Source organism: Harpia harpyja, chromosome 6, assembly GCF_026419915.1.
Source record: "Harpia harpyja isolate bHarHar1 chromosome 6, bHarHar1 primary haplotype, whole genome shotgun sequence".
Taxonomy (NCBI): domain Eukaryota; kingdom Metazoa; phylum Chordata; class Aves; order Accipitriformes; family Accipitridae; genus Harpia; species Harpia harpyja.
Genome location: NC_068945.1, coordinates 25,238,334 through 25,259,383, shown reverse-complemented (window position 1 = coordinate 25,259,383; position 21,050 = coordinate 25,238,334). Strand labels below are relative to the sequence as shown.

The 21,050-nt window shown below is 44.2% G+C and overlaps 2 protein-coding genes across 3 annotated transcripts in view; one reads left to right on the top strand and one right to left on the bottom strand.

Annotated features, from left to right (window-relative positions):
- Positions 1-744: 744 nt before the first annotated feature.
- ASCL4 (achaete-scute family bHLH transcription factor 4) lies at positions 745-1,694 on the bottom strand. The gene has a single exon (XM_052790702.1). The coding sequence runs from the start codon at positions 1,692-1,694 to the stop codon at positions 1,128-1,130; it is 567 nt and encodes a 188-aa protein (XP_052646662.1). The 3' UTR covers positions 745-1,127.
- A 6,670-nt stretch (positions 1,695-8,364) lies between these two features.
- PRDM4 (PR/SET domain 4) overlaps positions 8,365-21,050 on the top strand; it is an 18,674-nt gene continuing 5,988 nt past the window's right edge. The window contains exons 1-8 of one of the 2 annotated variants that reach the window (XM_052789444.1): positions 8,365-8,604; positions 10,237-10,370; positions 11,029-11,214; positions 13,282-14,076; positions 17,219-17,368; positions 18,587-18,705; positions 19,457-19,542; positions 20,716-20,843. In XM_052789444.1, the coding sequence (XP_052645404.1) occupies positions 8,594-8,604; positions 10,237-10,370; positions 11,029-11,214; positions 13,282-14,076; positions 17,219-17,368; positions 18,587-18,705; positions 19,457-19,542; positions 20,716-20,843 (1,609 nt within the window). In that variant the 5' untranslated portion in view covers positions 8,365-8,593. Of the gene's footprint in view, positions 8,605-10,162; positions 10,371-11,028; positions 11,215-13,281; positions 14,077-17,218; positions 17,369-18,586; positions 18,706-19,456; positions 19,543-20,715; positions 20,844-21,050 lie in introns of those variants that run through there. The other variant, XM_052789443.1, reaches the window with a different exon arrangement.

Here is a 21,050-nt window from a genome sequence, read left to right as displayed (position 1 = left end):
CATTTAAATCTGGCCTTGGAGAAAGGGAGATTTTAGAGCAATTTGGAGACAAATTTTCATTTTAAGTAGACATGGTCCAAATGAAAGATATTCCATAGAATTTGAGATATTAATTTTAAAAGGTGTATTCTTTGAAAAAGTAACACAATATTCTAAACAAAAGGAGAAATATCTACATTTTCATGCAGATGTGAACTGATATGTTCAATGTTGCCCTTTTTGTACATACCAGTATCTAACCACTACAGGAACATATTGCTAAGCATAGAATCTCTGACCTGCCAAGAAGACACAATCAAGACTATTTTGTCCACAAACTCAATTTTTAGAAAAGCAGGAAAAAGGCTGGAAACATTTTTTCAGTATCATGAGTGGACCTTTGCTTTTGAAGGTGCAGTTTTACAGAACTCTGTTTCCCTCTTCCTAGCATTGATTAGAATGAAAGTGTCAGATTTTCTTTTCCTGAAAATTATCCTTCAAATAATCACCAAACAGCCAGTGTCCAACGTATGAGTTGCTTCGTTCACTTTAGAAGATGCTATAAAAGAAATTAATTCCCAAATATAGCCTTATTTATATTCTAAAAATTGTCTTTTCAGAAATTGAAGTATTTCTGTGAGTTTTCTAAAAATTTTAGGTAAAGACATTTTATCTAAATCTTACCTTTCCCAGAGCAAGTGTTTGCAACCCACTGCATCTCAGGTTAGCAGTCAGGAAAAAGAGACAATAAAACTTACAGGAGGAAGCAGGAGAAAGGGGGGGGGAAATTCCTGAAATAGATTTATCTGGTTTTGCTGTCTCATGGAGTAAAAGGCAGAAGAAAATAGACAAACAGAATAAAAGCTGAATGAAAAGTAGAATGCAAACGTTGCTTCAGTTTTAACAATCCAGACGAAGTTTAGTAACACAGCTGAAGCAACCTGAGAGATATCTGTTTGCTAACAAATCATCTTTAGGTTTTGTACAGACAACTTTTAAAGTCCTTTGACAGATTGAAAATACCTTTTTTTTTCCCTAGCTGTTTTTCCTTTTCCTGGTATTCATTTTCATCTGTAGAAAAATCCCCAGGGTTTTAGATTTGGCTTTCAGCTGAACTCGAAGCTTTCTGTCTCCAGAGAGGCCGTTACCTAGCTGCCTGTCTCCTCAAATTCACTGTAGGGGGATGAAGCTGAAGAGGTTTTAGATTCTCCATCACTGTTGCACTCCCGCAGGGGACCAGGACTGGGAGCTTCTGGGAGCTCCTTTGCAGAGAGCGTTTCCTTACTGTTAGACCCTAAGGGGTGGCAGTCCAGCAAGCTCTGCAGGTGTTTGATGTAGCTTATTGCAGCTCTCAGGGTCTCCACTTTGCTGAGGCGCTTGTCAGCAAATTCCTTGGGCAGGTGCTCTCTCAGGCGTGTGTAGCCCTCGTTCACGCAGCGCACCCGCTGCCTTTCCCTCTCATTCCTCTTTCGGATGAAGGCAGGCTCAAAGGAATAGTCATAGATGCCCATGTAGCCAGGGAATGGGATGTAGGAGATGCGACCTGTGTGCCCGCGGTAGGCTTGCTCCCAGTAAGACGGGTCCAGATGGAAGGGAACCCCAAAGGGCTCTCTCAGGGGAACTCCATGAGGATGCACATGGCTGTTAGCCAGGGACATAGCTCCTGGAAATGCAATACGGTTCAATAGTCCATCATCATCTTTATTGCTGTCCATGCTTCCTTTTTTTCCTCACCGGTAGAATGTCAATTCCCGAATTTGGCTTCCAAATCTTGTATCAGTCCAAGCAAGGAGGAAACATTTGTATAGGTACTCTGCCCCGCAGGCTGCAATTTCCTCCTGCGGTGTATAAAAAGTCAGATCTCAAAGCACTGCTAACAACTCATGAAGTCCACTCTGTGCCTGGAAATCAGCTCTAAACGTTGTTGTTTTTATAGATGTAGGATGCCAGCTAACTTACAGACAGGTTTTGAGGACCATCACTCCACACTTTAAACCATTCTTTTCCTCTGATCTTCATATTTCAAAAGATAATAAGAGGGTTCCTGTGTATTCCTTTTCTCTCCGCTTGAAATTATGACCATAAGAGTTAATGCCAAACATAAATAATCTTCCAGGCTCTAAACACTTCTCATGTATTGTAATCCACGATATCGTTTGATATAATTGTCTCCAAAAGATGGGTAATTTGCAAAGTTTACAGGAATCTTCAAAGTTTTGGCAGAACTCCTCCCTTTCAGGAACCAAGGATCTTCTGTCATCTGAAAACTACCCAAAGGCTTTTCACAAAGAAATCCAAAAGACAACTGCAAGCTTTGTTGTTTCGGCTGCTCTGGTCTAACTGAAACAGCTCACAAGCAGTTTTCAAAACTTGTATGGCATGTCTCTAGCTTTCTGGGGAAGCTGAGAAATCTTCAAAGGAAAGAGTGCTCTCTTGTGGTTGCAAGTCATGTCAGATCAAGAATGCATACCTGCAAGCATAAGAGGAAAACTGCTTGCTTTGCCCAAAGAGAGGCTTTTTCAAGAAGCGTGAGTTTCACAAACTGAACATGAGCATTTTCAAAAAATCTTCAACATTTTGCATGTTTCTGCTCATTGCAGAAATGTTCTGGCCGTCACTATAAGCATCTGCCTCAGATAAACAAATGCAAAGGTGATGCCCTGATTTCCCCCTGTGTAGCTATCACTAGATGTTTACACAGATAGTGGCTTACCTGATAGACCCTACACACTGCTTTAATTGGGGAGCTGAAAATCCCTCTTGACTGTGCCAGATCTGTGCTGCATCCTTCAGTTTGCCTGCAGCTTGCCAAGGAGAAGACGTGGACAAAATACAAGGACTTTTGGCAGTATAAGGGCATAATGTCCTCATCCGTGCCTTTCCTCTAAGATACCCTGTTGTGTTAGGATCTTCTTCTGCAGCAACTGGAGGGTCTTTGACTTTTCTCACGTTGTTGTTGTTCAAGAGCTCCATAGTTATAATTTTTTCTGAAAACACATTTTCACAGTTAACTGCATTTCCTTTTTTTGCCACCAACAGTTTGGGGAGTTGAACATTTGGTCTGGGACAGTTGTGGGAAGGGATGGACGTGAAAAGGTACAGGCATGTAGGCGCTACTAAAACTGTTCTTTTGCTCAAAGTGAAAGTTTCCGCCCTGTTCAGTCTTTCATGCCAAACTGCCTCAGAAGTGTGAGTAACTGAAACAACATCCTCCACTCCGAGTAACACGTCTATGTCTCTGCTGAGTCAGAAACCAGCAGCAATGACGTCAGCGTGCACTTTCAAGTCAGCTTTGTATCTTTGCTGGCCTATTCTGCAGCTTCAAAAAACAATGGTAATCTTCAAAGTATGACGAAATTACAGGCAGACCATTCCAGACAGACATGAGTGAGAACGACTCTGGACTCTGATTTATGCCAGGGGCAGGATCAGCACCAAAATGGCTCAAAATCCAGGGCAACTATCCACCTACTTTTGCCTCCGTCACTAACATTGCCTAGCAAGAGCTGATGTTTGAAGCTGAAGGTTTTGTAGCATTACCTAATGCATTTCATGAGGGGTTGAGATCTTTTCCAGTCACAACTAAATGTCTTTCTACAATATGTGCCATAGCTCAGATGGAAGGTATGGGTGTGAGGCAAGAATTACTGGGGAACACCCCAGGTATGTACAACTCATTTCAGATCAAATAATCAAGAGAGCCTTCAGCCTTTTAAAAAATCTTTGGAAACATTGAACAGTATGGGCTTTTCAATATCACTTGCACTACAAACTCTGTTGTCCAGTAAAAATGTTTTCAGAAATGAATGCTTAAATGAAAATAGCTCATTCACTGTAGCACTCAGGTAGGCCAGGACTTAACATTTTCTTAAAACAAAGAGGACGTTGGCCTCTAAGCAAATACCTGAAGGACATTTGATTTGTGTCACCATTAGATTTAAAACACTGCTCTCTGGCAGTATTCCTGTAAGGAAATGGAAGCGTGCTTCTGGGGGGGGGCCTCTCAAGTGCCAGAATGTTTCACAGCTCTCCGTGACCTTGCCAGAAGTCTAGCCATGTTCAAAAGGCAGGGTTATGTTTCAGTTCTGTCATGCAGATGCACTATTCCCTGCTGCCAGACCTCTTTTCTATGTTTACTGTAAATGCAGGTCACCAGCAATTCCCAGGGTGTCTGAATTGCACCTGTCCTAAACAGACATCCGCTCTTCCTACAGAAGAATCCACACTGTTAATCCTTTAGAGACATACATGAAGAAAAATTTCAGGTAAATGTCATTTGTTAATCTGAATGATTGAAGCTGATCTTATATCAAATGGACCCTGCAGTCTCACTTTGTTTGTGTGCAAGAGAAATAAGAAAATACGCCATGGGCTTTTGTTGAACGTTGTATCTTGTTGACAGTCTAACGTCACTTACTCGGAAAGGGATTTGCCCCTGGGCAGGGAGCCAGCACAAGGCCAACGCACCTTACATCCCACTGAAGGTCCTTGTTGAGCGTGAGCAGGATTAAAGCAATGTATCGTTCTCCTACCAACCTCTGCACAAAACAGGCCCTTCTCAACAAGTCTGCACATGCAGACTCGGTGAAAGTAGCAGGACTGGCCCACCAAAGCTAAAGGCTAATACATTCTTTTTAATTTTAAGAGTAGGTTAAGACTACATGGATAATGTTCCTCTTCTAAGACAAGCCTTTGATCTTCTTTCTTACGCTGTTTCTCCAGTTAACTCCTTTTCACACGTCTGGATGATGCTTTGACTCCAGAATGCAATATCCTCCACGCTGATACGAAGCCGATGGCCTGGATTGCTTTCCAGGTGGTACAAATCAGGTGTTATCCACTGCTCTACAACGGCAGGAGTTATACTCTTTCTATTTCTATTGTATGTTATGCTTTGGTTTGTTTGGGGTTTTTGTTTTGGTTTGGTTTTTGTTGTTGTTGTTGTTTTTCAATACAAAATTTAAATGGGGATGCTGGGAGATTCCTTACATACTCCATTGACTGTGGCATTCGAACAGTTTCCCTTCCTTCTCTCCTTCCTTTTACTTCACCATACGCACTTAATTACCCAGGCAAAATGAATAGAAAATATTTCCGACATACCTAAAAATAAAACATTGAGGCATCTTCCTTCCAGATCTAACTTAGTTGTGGTTTTAATTGCATATATCCTAACACAATATCTATAAGAATGTAATCTTTGCACAAAAGAACCCTCAACACCTTCACACTCCCACAAGAATAATTAATAACACTACTGACATTACACAGTGGTTGCTTTGAATTACTTTGAATTACTCAAAGCAACAGATTCTCCCTGACACCATGTCCCTCTGTGTCTGAAAAGAAAGTAATCAGTGGAAATACTGTAGCAGAAACACAAGAGTCAGCTGAACACATGCAAGTCCACCTATTTCCCAACAGATGATGTCAACTATTTTATCTGTGAACATATTACTGAGAAGGAAGAAGAAGAAGACACCTCAGGAGTTTAAAAGGAAACCCTCACAACATTGTGCATTTGTTATATTTTACTGTGCTATAATTATACTAAATTCTAGTAGTTATTATACATATCATAGTTTGTCTGGGCTGCTGCAATTTATTAACAGATATAAAATTGTGAAATTACCAGTTTCTCTTGTTAACTGCATACCACAGAATTACAGTAATAACTGCAATGTAGACTAAGATCCAGGAATACATGATTGAATAGTTTTGTGCCTCTCTAATCCTGTTTTATCCTTAAGCGTGGGCCATCTCTTTCCAGCTCTATAGCTAGAAGTGAGAGCTGCAACTATACTACCCAGGTTTCATACTGTGACCACCACCAAAATACAGGCCTGCAAAGTGCTGTCAAGCCAATAAAAGGTGCTGAGAAATTTGGATTTTTGATGTTAAAACGGCGTAATTCTGCTCACTCTGAGAAAGAAACCAAGGGCAGGTTTGCAACAGGAGAAGAGAACTGATGATGCTGAGATGTGGGCACGGTCCAGCAGGGACTTCCACTCATGCTACAGAGAAGGACTGAAGCGTGCTTACTGCATCTCTTTCCCCCGTGGTTTCATGAATCTCCCTTATCTTTCAGTACGTCTCCACGATCTGAAGACAACTTGAAAAATAGCTCTGCAATTTGTTCCCCACGCAGTAAGTAGCGCTATAAATGTCAATAAACTAAGCTTTCAGGGGACATAGTGCAGTTGTCTTATCAAAACACTTCACATATAGTAAAAGTGTTTGGTATATATAAAAAAAATCTTCCCTTGCAGAAGAAACAGCTCTCAAATGTGTTTTATCACAATACCTTGGGCATGCCGAGTACATCTCTGTAGACAGAGATTAATTTCTCATTCGGTGACACTTCATATTATCGCTGGCTTCCTTTGATATGTGTGCTTTAAACTGGTAGTTAAGATATCACTCGTTCAAGGGAGTAAAATGACTACAAAAAAAGCTGGAATCTCAGAGGACTCATGTTTGACAGCAGGAAAAAACACTCTTATCTATGCATGTGACTACATCCAGTCTAGCTCATAGGCTCAAAGTACTACCTTCAGCTCAGATAGTTGAAATAGCGTGAGGATTTCAGCGCCAGGGCAGTTCTGCGGCAGAATTACACTATTGTAATTGCCATTAGGACAAGCTGAGGGTTTGGGATAACCTAGTGTTTCAGGACAGAACTGAGATGTACTGAGTATAACTGTGAAGTTGTAAAGATGACAACTGAAAACGGAAGGTCTTCAGTCATCTCCTATGTATTAGGGAATGCAATGTGAAGAGAGAGACTTCTGGGCTTGTAACTGTTTGCTGGAGTTTCTAAGAAAGATGTGAAGTATTAGCACCAACCATGTGAATACGTGGTACTACACTCGTAAAAATGAAGTACAGATAAACCCCTCATCACAAGCTCAGCAGCCCCTGGAAACCTGAGGACTTGATGAGTTCTTTCTTGACTTGATATAATGTTTGTGCGCCAATTCAGATACACTCAGTCATGGTTAGAGTAAGGATTATCTGGCTTAGTGGAGAACAGGAGAGGTTGTGGTATATGTGGTAAACTAAATGAGGTCATTCTTTTGGTCACGAATGACAGAGACCTGGATTTACTTTGCCTAAATGTAGTCCTCTAGAAGTTATATATTTAGACTAAACTAATTACACAGGTCCCAGTAACAGGCCATAGACACAGAGAGGCAGCTCTAAAGGGAATTCTTCTCGCACATCTCAGACATCTACCTCAGGGTGGGATGAAGCACTCTCTGCAGCAGCCTATTTCTCTCCTTCAGCTACAGAGCGAGCTTGAATAACTAGTGTATACAGGGCACCTAACTTTCTGACAGCTAAAGCCAAATGAGGAGGGCATGTTTCCACCCCTAGAAGAACCGATGGGTTTGTACTGAACTGGAATGGCCCTTCCAGATCCTACATTTAGCCTCTCTAGATCAAAAGGTAGCAGGCAGAAAAATACCTTAAGCTTCCTCCTGTGCAGACATCCTATCAAGAGATGTCTCATTTAACGAGGCATCGTTTTAAGTGTCAGGCATGATGAAATTACAGGACCACACTCTGGTGTTTCAGGAAACAGCTGTTCGCCCCGGCACTTAAGGAACTCGTAGACTAATTTGAGCAGCGTATGTGATGAACATTGACGTGTCACAGGCAAAAGCGAGCTACAAAACTACTTGCACACATCGAGAGATTCCTTTGCAACGTAGCCTTAGCCGGCACTGTACACACGAGCCATAAATCATAGATAACTGAACAACAGTCGATGTCCAGGAGGTAGCTGGGGACGTACGGGCCGATGGTACCGGTGGACACGAAACACAACCCTCTAATGACAGCAGATACCAGGGCGTAATGAGAAAGCAGTGGGATAGCTGGGACCATTGTGTGGAAAACCAGAGGAAGTGTCAGAACCTTCTGCAAAGAGGTGGCACGTGAAACCACGGGCAAGGGTTTTCGGTCCGCCGACCCAGCCGGGGATGCCGCCTTACGAGATGCTCCTCCGAAAAGGGCGTACCGGGTCGGCTCCCGGGCCCGCTCTCCCGCCCCGGTGTCACCCACAGTGCTGGAAATAATCTGGAAGTAAGGCGGGAAGGTGGCGGTGAAAGGAGCTGCCGGGAGGTCAGGGACGGCCCGGCCCGACACGGAACCGGGAGGGCCCCACACCACCGGCCGGGCCCCTCCGCGCCAGCGCGGCGGAGACGGCCGGGCCCGTCCCGGCCGGCGGCGGCGGGCGGGAAACGGCCGAGCCTCGGGGCGGTGGCGCCGCTTCCTGGATGTGGCGAGCGGCGGCGGAAGCGGCCCCCGTCCCCGTCCCCCTCCCCCTCCCGCCGCCGCCATCACCGCCTCCCTCTCCCGCCTCCGCCTCCGCCTCCTCCTCCTCCTCCTCCTCCGCGTTCCCCCGCCCGCGGCCGGGCCAGCGCCGCTCGGGGCCCCGCCTATGAGGCGGCGGCGGCGGCGGTGGTGGTGGTTGCGGCCAGGCCGTGGCTGGGGCCGGGGGCAGGCGCCTGCCCGAGGGGCGGCGGCGGCGGGTGGCCGGGCTTGAGGGCCCTGATGCGGCTGCGGCCGCTCCGCCGCCGGGAGAGGTCCCGCCCCGGCGCCGGGCCCCATGCACCCCAGGTGAGCCGCCCTGGCGTCCGCCGAGGTCGGGGGGCCGGGGCGGGGGAGGCGAGCGGGACCGCGGCCGGGCCGGGCGGGGAACGGGGCGGTGGGGGGGAGCAGCTCGGGCCTTGCGATGGCGGCGCGCACCCTGGCCGAGGGGACGAGGACCCTAAAGCGTTCAGCGGTTCCCGCAGGCCCCGAGGCTTGGCCCCGGTGCTTCGGCAGCCCTCGGTCCCGGGGGCGCGGAGGGGAGTGGATGCCTTCCCCGGGTATCGCCAGCGTTTGGGCCGGGGTGGGGGCCGGGGGTATCCCCAGCCCCGCCGGGTAGCCGGACCCCTCGGCAGCGTCCCTTGCAATGCCGTCCCTGGAGGCAAGCGGGGCGGTTGACAAGGGTGCGAGAGCGCACGATGCGAAAACTGGGTAGAAGCGAGATGAAAGTCATCGACTCCGTTTGTGCGGCTCAGACCTTCGGGTTAACTTGAGTGAGTTTGGTGTATTTGGCCTGTATTTTCCAGGGAGAGCGGTACTTTTCCTGACTGGAGTGGCAATCCAAGCTCCAGCTCTCCGTCGGTACTCCAAAGCTTGGGCCTGCTGCCTGTAAAGGGCATGCGGGAGGCTTGGGTCAGCATGGAGGCTGCTCCGTCTTGTTGCCAGGGTTGTAACCACTGTGGGGGCAGCCGGTCTTTCTGGCCCTGCAAAGAGCTGGTGTGTGGGCAAGAGTGCCAGAGTGGGCAGAGCTAAGGCCAGGCAGAGCTTGCAGAGTTGTTGAGAAGAGGGAGGTGACGGTGCCTCCTTGGTGTCCCCATCCCCACGGACTGGTTCAGGCTGCATCTGCAACTTGAGACCCCAGAGGATGGATGTGCCCTGAGCTGGCTTGGTTTCTCCCAAGGCTGGGGATTTGGGTTGTGCGGCAGCCCGGTGGTGTGCGCCCGCTTGAGTAGCTTGAGAGGTGCAGGCACTCAAGAGCCACTGGATGATCGCTTTGAAATAACATGTCATCCACAGTGCCAGTTTTTAATGTGATGCATGTGCCATGTCTGCAGAACCAGACTGAGGCAGCCTGTTAAAACTCTATAAAATGGCTATGCTGCAGAGGTGACTCTTGTCACTGTTGGCCTGGTTCGAACGGATAGTGAATTAGAGGTTTTGTGTTCATTACCAGTTTTAAGTCATCTCTCCTCGTCCTCTCCTCTGATTTTTGCTTTTGAACATGAATGTGGTGTCCAGAAGTCACAAAATATAAATCAGATGCCATTGTTCAAGTAATTTTGACTGCAATTGCAGACAAAATTGCAAACTGATCTGTTTTCACAATACTTTAATCACGGTGTCTTTGATTACAAGGAATGAGACTTTGTTTTCTGGATGGCGAGGAAAAAGCTATGGTCTGATTTGTCTTTTTGAACTGGCTCTTTAATCCTGGTTATTGCTATCCAATATGATCGGTATGTATTGATCATGATGTGATCACAGTGTGAGTGGCTGATGTGCTTTATTCTTAGCTTTGTAAGGCAGAGTTTTTACGTGTCGATATGTGATTTTGAGTTGTTTGCTCAGCTCTTCCTCACCACGGTACAGTCAGTAATCAGGAATGTTCTTGCTTCTGTTTCTCTTTCTTTTTCCCCTCCTCTCTCTGTTCCCTGGCCCCAGAATGAATGAAATGAACTTGAGTCCTGTCGGGATGGACCAGCTGACCTCATCCTCTGTGAGCAATGCCTTGCCGGTCTCAGGGAGTCACTTGGGATTGGCAGCATCACCCACTCACAACGCCATACCAGCACCAGGTAATGGGGAATGCTCCCACAAAGGGTATTGCAGCTCATGCTCTGTGTTTTACTGTCACAGGAATGTTCATAGCTGGGTAGCAGTGCTTGCTCTGATAGCAAGTCATGTCTTTAGCAGGTAATGAGGTGATGTAGCATTGAGGAAGGGCAGACCATAAACCATTGCTTATGTGGGCAAAGCAAAAGGGATGTGTGTACCAGGCTTATGCCTTAATGGGAGTCTCATTTTGTTCTAATGGGGTGGTTTGCACGGTGGGTGGGTGGTAGCAGAATCCTTTGAAATACGAACTGCAGCTGCAGATCTGGCTCCATCTATGTCTGTCTTCACTCAGGTGAAAATAATGATTTTTCACCTGTAAAGCAAAACTGTTTTCCTAGCTCTTTTTATCAGAGGGCTACACAGACAAAAGTCCATTACAATTGGGAAGTAGAAGCAGGCCCTACATAATGTATCCAAAAAAGACCTAGCCACATTCAGGCATGCCTCTCAGTGCTGTGATAACTGTGATCCTTTCTTTGAAGCTTGCCACCTTACTTTGACAGTACCATATTGTACTTCCATGGGGAGCTCCTGAGGAATTAGTAACCTCTTTGTTAGCTTGTGTGTTCATAAGCTCAGGTAGTTCCATTGAGTTTAAATGGGCATTTTCTTTTGCAGGCTTGCCTGTTGCAATTCCAAACTTGGGCCCCTCCTTGAGTTCCTTGCCCTCTGCTCTGTCTCTGATGCTCCCAATGGGTATTGGGGATCGAGGAGTGATGTGTGGTATACCAGAGAGAAACTACACCCTACCTCCGCCACCATACCCTCACCTGGAGAGCAGCTATTTCAGACACATTCTACCTGGTAAGTGGTCTGGAGCTGATGAATGGGAACAGAGAGAGAAATTGTTTTCAGAGCCACCTGTTTCTGTCCTGAAGCAGGCAAGACTGACTGTTTTGCAGAGCTGTAAATTCCCTGAGTTTGTCTGGGATCTGTTGTGTCATTTACACACCTTTATTTTTCAGGTCTCTATTGCTATACATGTGTATGAAGAGAATTGCAGGGCATTTTCTACTTATACTGAACCTCTGATCGCTCCTCCTGCTGCTTTGTTTTCAAGATTAATAGAAAACACAGCATGCCTGGTTTCTATCTGAAATGGCCTGTAGTTTAAAAGCTGCTGCTTTTTTTTTTTTCCTGTAGTCTGAAGCAGTACTTAATATGTGCGTAACAGTAGGTTACAGTAGTTCAAAGCTCAAAAAGAGCAAGCCATCAGCTGAGGAGTTTGGGCTCTTTCCCACCTGTTTAGCCCATGGCATAGTTTTTCTTCATTCTTGTTCAAGGTTGATTTCCAAAGGCCTAACGTACTGATTTCTATCTTGATTCCTCTCTCGTATGTGTTTTAAAGTATAAATTTAGAAGTTTACATGTTAGTATATGAAGACACAGAAATTCAAGCTTTAAACGTAGTCCTTGCAGGGTGGAATGGCGTAGATAAAATTCTTCAAGGTCACCCAGTGAGTGTTGTTGGTTCAACCTAGGTTAGGAAAAGAAATACAGCACCCCAGATCTCATCCAACTACCTGTTGACTACTGGCTGAACTTGCCAACTGCTTAGGAGTAACCTTTCCTACTGCATTACATGCCTGCCCATTTTGTGGGCAAAGAGTAGAGGAGGAGACAGTGTATTTCCCATTTTTCTGAGCTGGAATAATTTATGCAGAAATGTATTTTTTTTTTCTTTCTAGTCTGTGTGAAGTTTACTCTGATGTTTCATAGGGCTCTTCCGTCAGTCATCTTACTGCCTTCAAGGATCTTCCTTGTTCAAGCCACAAGGCAGCATTGCATGCAGAAATATTTGATGCAGCTGGTTAAATTAAACTGTCCGTTTCTCGGCTTAGCCATTTTTAATGGGGTTATGCTGCAGAAAGAGTATCCGCGCTTGCATCCTTGTAATAACGGACATGTTTGAGTGGAAAACTTTTACAGAACAAATGGCTCACAGGGTTCAAGGCCAAAAAGAAACATACTGCCTCAGATCTTGCAGAATCTGCAAAATCTGTCTCTGCTGGAAGTACTGTTTACTTGAATGTGCTGATGTATTTCCTCCAAAGATTTTTTTTTTTAGTTTTGTCCAACAAGAGAAGTTGGTAGTATGTAAATACAGGTTAGTGTTTCTTTGTATCTTAAGTTCCAAGGTTGTTTGATGTTGAGAAGCTTTCCAGAACTACCAGAAAAGATGTTAGGGTTTCTTATTTAAATTTAACTGGGATATTGTTTTAGGAGAAACAACATACTTTTCATGTAAGGAAAGCAAGCAGATGACTCACGATACTTTTGAGAGACCTTATCTTGGTCCTTCAGAATTGCAGTTGATGATCTTCGAGATGGACAGTTGTGTCACGTAGTCTTAGAAGAAGGAAGTAGTCATTGTTAAAACTTAAATACCTAAGCGAAAAGGATGTACCCTGGAGAACTGTTTCTACTTCTCCTAGCAAAGATGAACCAGGGATTATCAAATGTTAGATTCCACTAGCAGTCCTTCATCCTTTGTGAGCTATTTCTTGCGAACGAAAAATTGTGCCTAAAACGTGAAGAACCTCTTTCTGATACAGTCTTGTACTGAGGAGCCTAGGTTAAATGCTGCCAGAAACTTGGCTGTTCAGAGTTTGACAAGTAACTAGAGACTTGCTCTGTTGGGTGAAAGCTCTGTATTTGTTGTTAAATGATACTTTGACAAGAGTGTTGTGTTGGCATATATTTGTGAGCATGTTTTAGAATTAGTGGGTTTTAACTGGATGTAATGTAAAGAGCATGTCTTCAAGGGTCTAGGTCCTAATGTACTCTGCTGCGATGATGGGGTATTTTTGTTCAAGGTTTGAAAACTGGTGTCCTCTCACTCTCTTCTCCTTCCCCCTCTCATTCTATTAGGTATCTTATCTTACTTGGCTGACAGACCTCCACCTCAGTACATCCATCCCAACACTATAAATGTTGATAGCAATCCGGCATTGTCAGTCTCCAGCAATCCCTCGGCCCTAGATCCCTACCAGCCCAGTGGAACCGTGGGGCTGGAACCAGGGATTGTCTCCATGGACTCCCGCACAGTGAACACGCATGGTGCTCAAAATCTGCATCCTAGTGACAGCCACGAGGTAGCGCTGGATACTACGATCACTATGGAGAGCGTTTCGAGGGTAACCAGCCCCATCTCTACAGATGGGATGACAGAGGAGCTTACGATGGATGACGTAGCCGGGGATCATTCACAGATCCCAAATGGCTCCCGGAGCCATGAACCTTTAGCCGTAGACACGGTGGGGAGTAACTTGACATCGGACACTGTGGGACATGGCGGTGTCATTCCCATTCACGGTAGCACTTTGGAACTCCCTGTCGTCATGGAGCCTGACCACATCGCCGGGCGGGTGACAGGAATATCGGATAGCACACTAAATGACTCCATTCATACTGTGGCCATGAGCACCAACTCCGTGAGTGTGGCGCTCTCTACCTCACACAACCTAGCTTCCCTGGACTCGGTAGCCTTGCACGAAGTGGGCCTCAGCCTCGAGCCGGTGGCGGTGTCTTCCATAAATCAGGAAGTAGCCATGGGGCCAAGTCACGTGGATGTGTCTGCAGACAATCTTGCCTTCGTACCATCCTCTCTGCAAATGGAAGACTCCAATTCGAACAAGGAGAACATGGCAACCTTGTTTACTATATGTGAGTGGGCATTTCCTCCTTTCTTGGGGTAGGGTTTGTTATGTAGCTGTTGTCTGGTGGGATGACAGGACTCTTGTTGCTAGTCTTACAGATTTCTGGTGAAAGAAACTTAGTTATTTAACAAGTCCGTGGGAGTTGGAACATCTGCAGTGGCAGATTAACCACACTGAAACAACACTAGTTGGAAGTAGACATAATAGGATGTTTTAGCGTCATTCTCTTTGTATCCATCTCCCATGTTGCCTTGAGGTTGGAAGCTGAGTTCTTCATGAACCTCTTGCCTTTTGTGGATATGCTGATATTATCCTGTGCAATGAGACTTTTGTTTTTTGAAGTCACATCACAAATGACTCTTCTTGCTCTGTTAAAAAAAAACACAACAACCACCACAAGCCATACGTTTCATCAAGTGGGTATAGTTGTGGAGTATGACGTTATGTGATTTTGCAAGTTTTTATTAAACCATGAACAGTCATCAAGAAAATGTTGTTCTCAACAGGACGTGCTGGAAAAAAGAGCAGAGAGGGAGGGAAGTTTTTAATATTTCTCATTATTCTCATCAAAAGACTTCAGTCCAGAGGCTAGTTGGTCTCCTAGGAAGAGAGGAGTGCTGGATATTGCACTTTCTCAATCCTGTCATCGTTCAAGGAGTGGTGTTTGAGAACTGTGAAGTTCTCGTTTGGTGGGACGGAGATTTGAACTTCTACCCACAGCATGTCTGGCTTCCTGCCACTGAAGTGTAAGGCCAGCTTTTATATTCAGTTTTATTAGTTGAGGTAGCACTACTGAGTGCTGCTCTTGCAAGCAATCTGGCCCTACAACTGCCAGAGCCTTATGACAAGCTTTGCCTGCAGAACATTTTTTAAGAAATGGAAATGAACTAGTGCCTTGGTTAGCAATGGGAGAGGTGCAGTTTAGTGCAAAGTGTCTAGTCGGACATTTGAATTAAAACTTTTATTCTGTGGGATAAAATATAACTTAAAATCAGGTGGGTGTAGAACTATGATGAATTTACAACTCCTAGAGGAAGAGTTTTACAGTTGATACACTCAGAAGTTCTTACAAGTGTCTGTTGCATGTTGAAAAAATAATGATCAAAATACTATGATATCCAACATGCTCATAGTGAAATCACTTCTCTTATTTGAGATTTGATGTGCCAGCTTATTGTCACTATACTTAAAATAGTCCTAAGCTGTTTCCCAGGTGATGCTCCCCATTGGTGGGATGTTCTAATGGCTATTGCATGCCTAGTGCTTTCACGCGATTTGCAAAATAGATCGTTGACTTGGGAAGGTTTAAATTTTAACTTTTTGTTGTTGTTTTTAAACTTCTTCTGAATAAAACATGAATTTGTGTCCAGACAGGTGACAGCAAGGAGGAGGAGTTGTTTTAGAGCCTCTTGGTGGTTTTTGCTCACTGAGAAGGCAGGAGTCGGGGCCTTTTTCAGAAAACTTTTTACAGTGTTCCTAAGCAGGAAGAAAAAGCCGTGCCTTTGCTACAGTCCTAAATGCTTGTGAAACTTCCAAGTAGCCCTTTTTTTGGTCATCTTTGTTTACAGTTCTGGGTACCCAAATCAGAGAAGTAATCACTGTGATTATTTTTTTTTTTTTTTTCATTATTTGGCAAGGACAGAAATGGAAAGGAAACGGTATATTTCGCTTCCTGTAGAATGTAGGATTTCTTTTTTTTTTTTCAACTTCTTAAATACGTATGAATCCCTAAACCTTTCCAAGTGGAAGTGTTACATGCCTAGAACTTGCTTTTCTTCCTCTTTGCCTCTCCTTGGGGTTAGTCCACAGACGCGTAGTGGTGTGTGCTAGGCAATGCCTAAAAACATGTGTTTCAAATAGTGTTTCTCATTACTCAGATCTGGTTGTTGTCATTGCTGTACTCCTACATGTCATCTGTGCACATGAAGCAATGCTTATATAGGCTCTACCTAATAATTTTCTGAGTACCTTTCTATCTGATTGTGTAGTTGCTCAAACTGTACTTTGCATGGGGTCAGTTTCTGGTACCCTGATGTATGAAGGCAGTGTCCCAAAAATCTCTTTAAACAAGTAATAATGGAGCTGCTGTTTATGCCTGCTGAAGACTACTTCTGTGGTAGGTCTTTTATACTGGGGTTGGGCCATCCAGGGGCCAAAGAAGGTCTTTGTGGACATCCTGCTTAATTAGCTGAGCATCTTTCTTCAGAAGAAGAATGATTTATCAGGAGGGTGGTTGCTGAGTAGGTGTTGGTTGCTCCATTCATAGAGAATTGAAATGACGTAGTTTTTCTAAATGAGAGCGTTCTATGCTCTACTTTTTCCCAGATTTATTGGACTAGGGACTTTCAGTGGTTTATTTTTCAGCAGTACTTATGCTGAATGACAGATTGGTAAAGTGATGCTACTGATTTGTCTTGGGCTTTTGTTTTTGTTCCATTCAGAGGCATTGCATAGAGATGTACTTTATGAGTTTATTGCAGGGGGTCCTACAAAAGCAGCAGGGAGGTCAGGTTTTTGCTGCCGTGATTTGCATGTTGTCTGAATTTAAATAGAGATAAGGGGATTTGTGGGTTCGAATTAGAAAAATTTTAGAAAGAAGACCTTACTGTCCCTTCGCATGAATATCCTTGAGGTTCTACATGCAAAAAACCTCTTCTGGTAAATTCCAAAAACATAATGAGTTAGAAAGTGTTTGATTTGGTATGGCTTGGATTTTTCTGCCAATAAAGGTCATTTCACTTGTGATCAGAGAGAAAATGGCTCTTCCATCATCAGCATTACTGCCAGCTCTAGGAGACTACCATCCGTTTTGCAGTAGTTTTGATGAAGAGTGGACTCTGTCCCATTGCTAGATTGCCCCTGTAGGGATAGTCTAGAGTCTAGGTGATTAATTTACCGTCAGGAAGGCAGGCGGAGATCCTCACGTTTGATCTGAATTGGATAGGAACAGTGACATGTACGTCAGTGCCCATCTGACTGTAGTAACATGGTTCATATTCTTCTGAGTAAAAGCAGTAAAGCAGACAGGTTAAACCAGAGAGAAGCAGCCTTTGGCAGGAGCTGAGCTGAAGCATATTGGTAGGGAGCTGATTGCACCGTGGGGGCTGTTGCATCTTTTTAATCGCTGTTGTCCCTTCCCCTCTCTGCAGGGTGCACACTGTGTGACAAGGCATATCCATCAGACTGCCCAGATCATGGGCCCGTGACCTTTGTCCCTGACACCCCAATAGAGAGCCGAGCCAGGCTTTCTCTCCCTAAACAGCTTGTCCTCCGGCAGTCCATCATGGGAGCTGAAGCGGGTAAGAATCAGATTACTATATATCTCTATGCAGCGGTTTAAAATACACTCACTGCCTGAAATCCAAAACCATAGGGATTTTAACGTGGGAAAGAAACACTGTGATAGAGAGGTGGTTCCCTCTTCTGTAATAACCCTGACGTACGTTGTGCAAGAGCTTCTTGTCCTCTGGTTACTGCTTAGACTTCAACTAGACTCTAGGGGTGCTGCCACAGAGTGTTGCTGAAACACTTCATAAGGTCAAGCACAAGCAAGGTATGGTGTTTATTTTTATCATGTGCTAAACAACTCAGGCACAGCTTTGATAAGAAAACATTGCAGCAATTGCAGTTTGGGTGAAGATAATAATTAGAAATAATGGAGGAGATTTCTGTCTGCTTGTTCATCAGCTTGGTTTGCTACCTGTGGCCTTCTGGATGCTCTCATTGGAGTATTGATCATGAGTGCCTCTTTTTTTCCCTCCCCTCATTTACATTTGGCATGTAGACTGTGACCTTGTCATTGGATGTGGACCTTGTTACTGTATTTCACGCCACTGTCACCTGGAAATCGAAGAGTACAGTGCAATACCCTAAGGATCTGAAGGCTAGAGAAGAATGTGATTATTGGCTTGCTTAGTGCTCCTGCTTGTTGAGAGTAGCTTACATCTGTTCTTTTCAAGCTGCACTAGTTTCCAGTTTATTCCTAAAAGCTATTTAGTGTATTCATGTAGACCTATATATATAAATGTTTAATAATAAACAATATACACGCAGGAATCCCTCTGCCCATGACAGAAATACACCTGCCTCTGGGGAGAAATGCAGAAGCTGCTTAACAATGCCCAGCAACAATTCTGGAAATTCCTGGGGATTAGGTAGGCGAAATGTAGTTACTGAAACTAGTATTTTCTGCTTCTGCAGAAAGTGCCATGAAAGCTTTAATTGGTGCAAGTGGCTAGGATCTTAGTTTTATAGCTTACTGAAAAGTAAATTACTTGCTTTTGACAAACAAAACACATATTTGTAATTACAACAAAGCGGCTCCCAGTAGTGTCATGTGGTGGTGGTGGTTCTTGTCTCTGCCTTAGGTGTGTTTTACATGTGAAGTAGAAGCTTTGATGATCTTATGCCTAGATATTACCCCTGGAGCATTATCTCATAAACCTCCCATCTCTTTATTATGCATGATTAGTTGTTTAAATAATTGATTTCTGCAGATTTTGGTCTTCTACTGATAGGTGTGTGGACACGAGAAACCATTCCTGTAAGGACTTGTTTTGGACCTTTGATCGGGCAGCAGAGCCATTCTCTGGAGGTGGCTGACTGGACAGACAAAGCAGCTAGTCACATCTGGAAGGTCAGTGGATGTTATGGCTCACAGAGTCTGCAGGCATGCCTTTATCTGGTGAAAGCCACCACATGACACAGAAGCTTTAATATTATCATCCTTGCCAAAAATCAAAATTAATGCAGTTTGATTGTTTAATACTTAGTATCAGCATAACAGAGCTGTACACCATGTAATATGCTGGTAATCAATCCTGAAGTACAACAGATTTCTTTAATGCCTTTTCTTTTAAAGGGCTATATGTAGGTTTCCAGTATTTGGAGTTGCAGCAGAGATTGTATGTGAATTACTAGGCAGCACTTGTTTGTTTGTTTTGTATCATTGTTTATTGAAAGTTCCTCCAGGTAATGAATGATTTGTTTTAGGAAAGCTGCTTTAAAGCTTTCTTTTTCACATCATTTCATGTTCAGTAAGTAAAATTGATCTGTATAAATAAAACGTACTGTTTGCCCAGATATTGTTATTCACAAGACTTTGCTTGTAAGAAAAGCAGCCAAATGCATTTCTGCTGGGAGCTAAAGGTGGTGTGTGGGAAAGATGCTGATAAACAGTTTTTCTAGCCTCCTGGGTAGCAGAGAGGTCAAGATTCCTGTGTAAAGGGGAAAGTAAGAAGTAAGAACAGGGCTGTGGTCTTGGCAATGGCAATGGAGACCTCCTGGCTTGTTCTAGGTAAACATATCCTCTCTTAAAGAAAGAAGCTGGCTTTCACTGCATTTGTTGCTGTGTTTTGTCCTAAGATTGCATTTGTTTTTCCTGGTAGATCTATCACAATGGTGTCCTGGAGTTCTGCATCATTACAACTGATGAAAATGAATGTAACTGGATGATGTTTGTACGCAAAGCCAGGTGAGAACCGCCTGTACTGTGCTATGTAGCTTGGAGTCTGAGCTGCAGGCTCATAGAAGGCTGTGCTGGAGAATGTGCACTGCTGCACTGACTGCCCAGATGGGTAATGAGCTCAGGACCAAGGGACCTTCAGGAGCTGTCTAGGCATCTTGGACCGGTGGGGAGAATGAAACAGAGCACCCAGCAGAGAATGTTACGGGGGAATCAGTACACACACTGTAGTAAACCAGCCCCAAACCTGCCCACATACTTTGTTTCCTTTGTTCTAAAGGTTTAAACCAGGTTCTTTTTATATTAGCTTACTGTGTATTAGCTTGTTATTTCCTTCACTCTCTCCCATTCCTTTTGGATGCATCTGTGAAGATGACTTTGATTGATTGTCTTTTTTATTTTAATAGTTTATTAGCAAAGTGTCCCTGGGTGCTTTTGGCCAAGTTCCAAGCTCTTACAGCGTGCCAGAGCTGTCCTTTTCAGTCTTTCTAGAGCCTGTGATGAAAACTATCAAAACTGGCTTCAGTATTGCTCCATACATGGTCCACTGAGAAGGCTGAACCTTTCCCATTGCTCTGTGACACAAAGTACGTTTCCCCTGCAATTCATTTCATTGCTCCCATATGCAGGAGGCAAGAAGTTAATGCTTGATCTCCCACTGCAGTGGGGCAGAGCTTTTGCTGGTTTCAGATACTGGGAACAAACATATGCAAGATGCAGCTTGAGAAGATGAGTTATCCCATCTTGGAAATGCTTTTCAAGAGTTATTTTTTGAAGATAATTTTACTTTAAGGCTTTACTGATATTTATTTCTCCCTCGTGTTCTCTATTTCTTAAGGGAGTTAATATGAAAAATATATATATTTCTGTAGTTTCTTAAGAGGTCATAAACTCTCTTCTCTCAGCCCACTCCAATGTTTATTAATAATTTTCTCAGCAAGATATCGCAGTGGTGTGAAAAATGTATCATTTGGTGGAGCAGATTGGCTCTCAAGGTCCAGCTTTCCTTTACTTTCCTTTAATAAAGGACAGAAGTGACAGACAGGAATGTTTTTTGTATTGTGCTGCCAAGCATTGAGGTTCTCTCATTACCTATTTATAGGAATTTCCTTCTTTTTTTTCTCTCTCAAAAAGTCATTATTTCTGGAGGGCTTTTTTTTAGAACTCTCATTATTGCTATAGGAACCGGGAAGAGCAGAACCTCGTAGCTTATCCTCATGATGGAAAAATTTACTTTTGCACCTCTCGGGACATCCCACCTGAACATGAGCTTCTCTTTTATTACAGTCGGGACTATGCACGACAGCTTGGTAAGTAAGCGCTCGTCTTTGTTGGCTTTGCAGGGAGTACTCAGCTTGAATCCCCTTTTAGTGCCATCTCTGGGCACTGTGACTTGGGAGTGCATTATGTTCCTTCTCAGTTCCTAGTGATGCATGTCATAGTTTCGTTTTACACTTCATGACTATAGGAGTGCAGTCGTTGGAAAGAAACATTTCACTAATTCCACTGATCAGGAG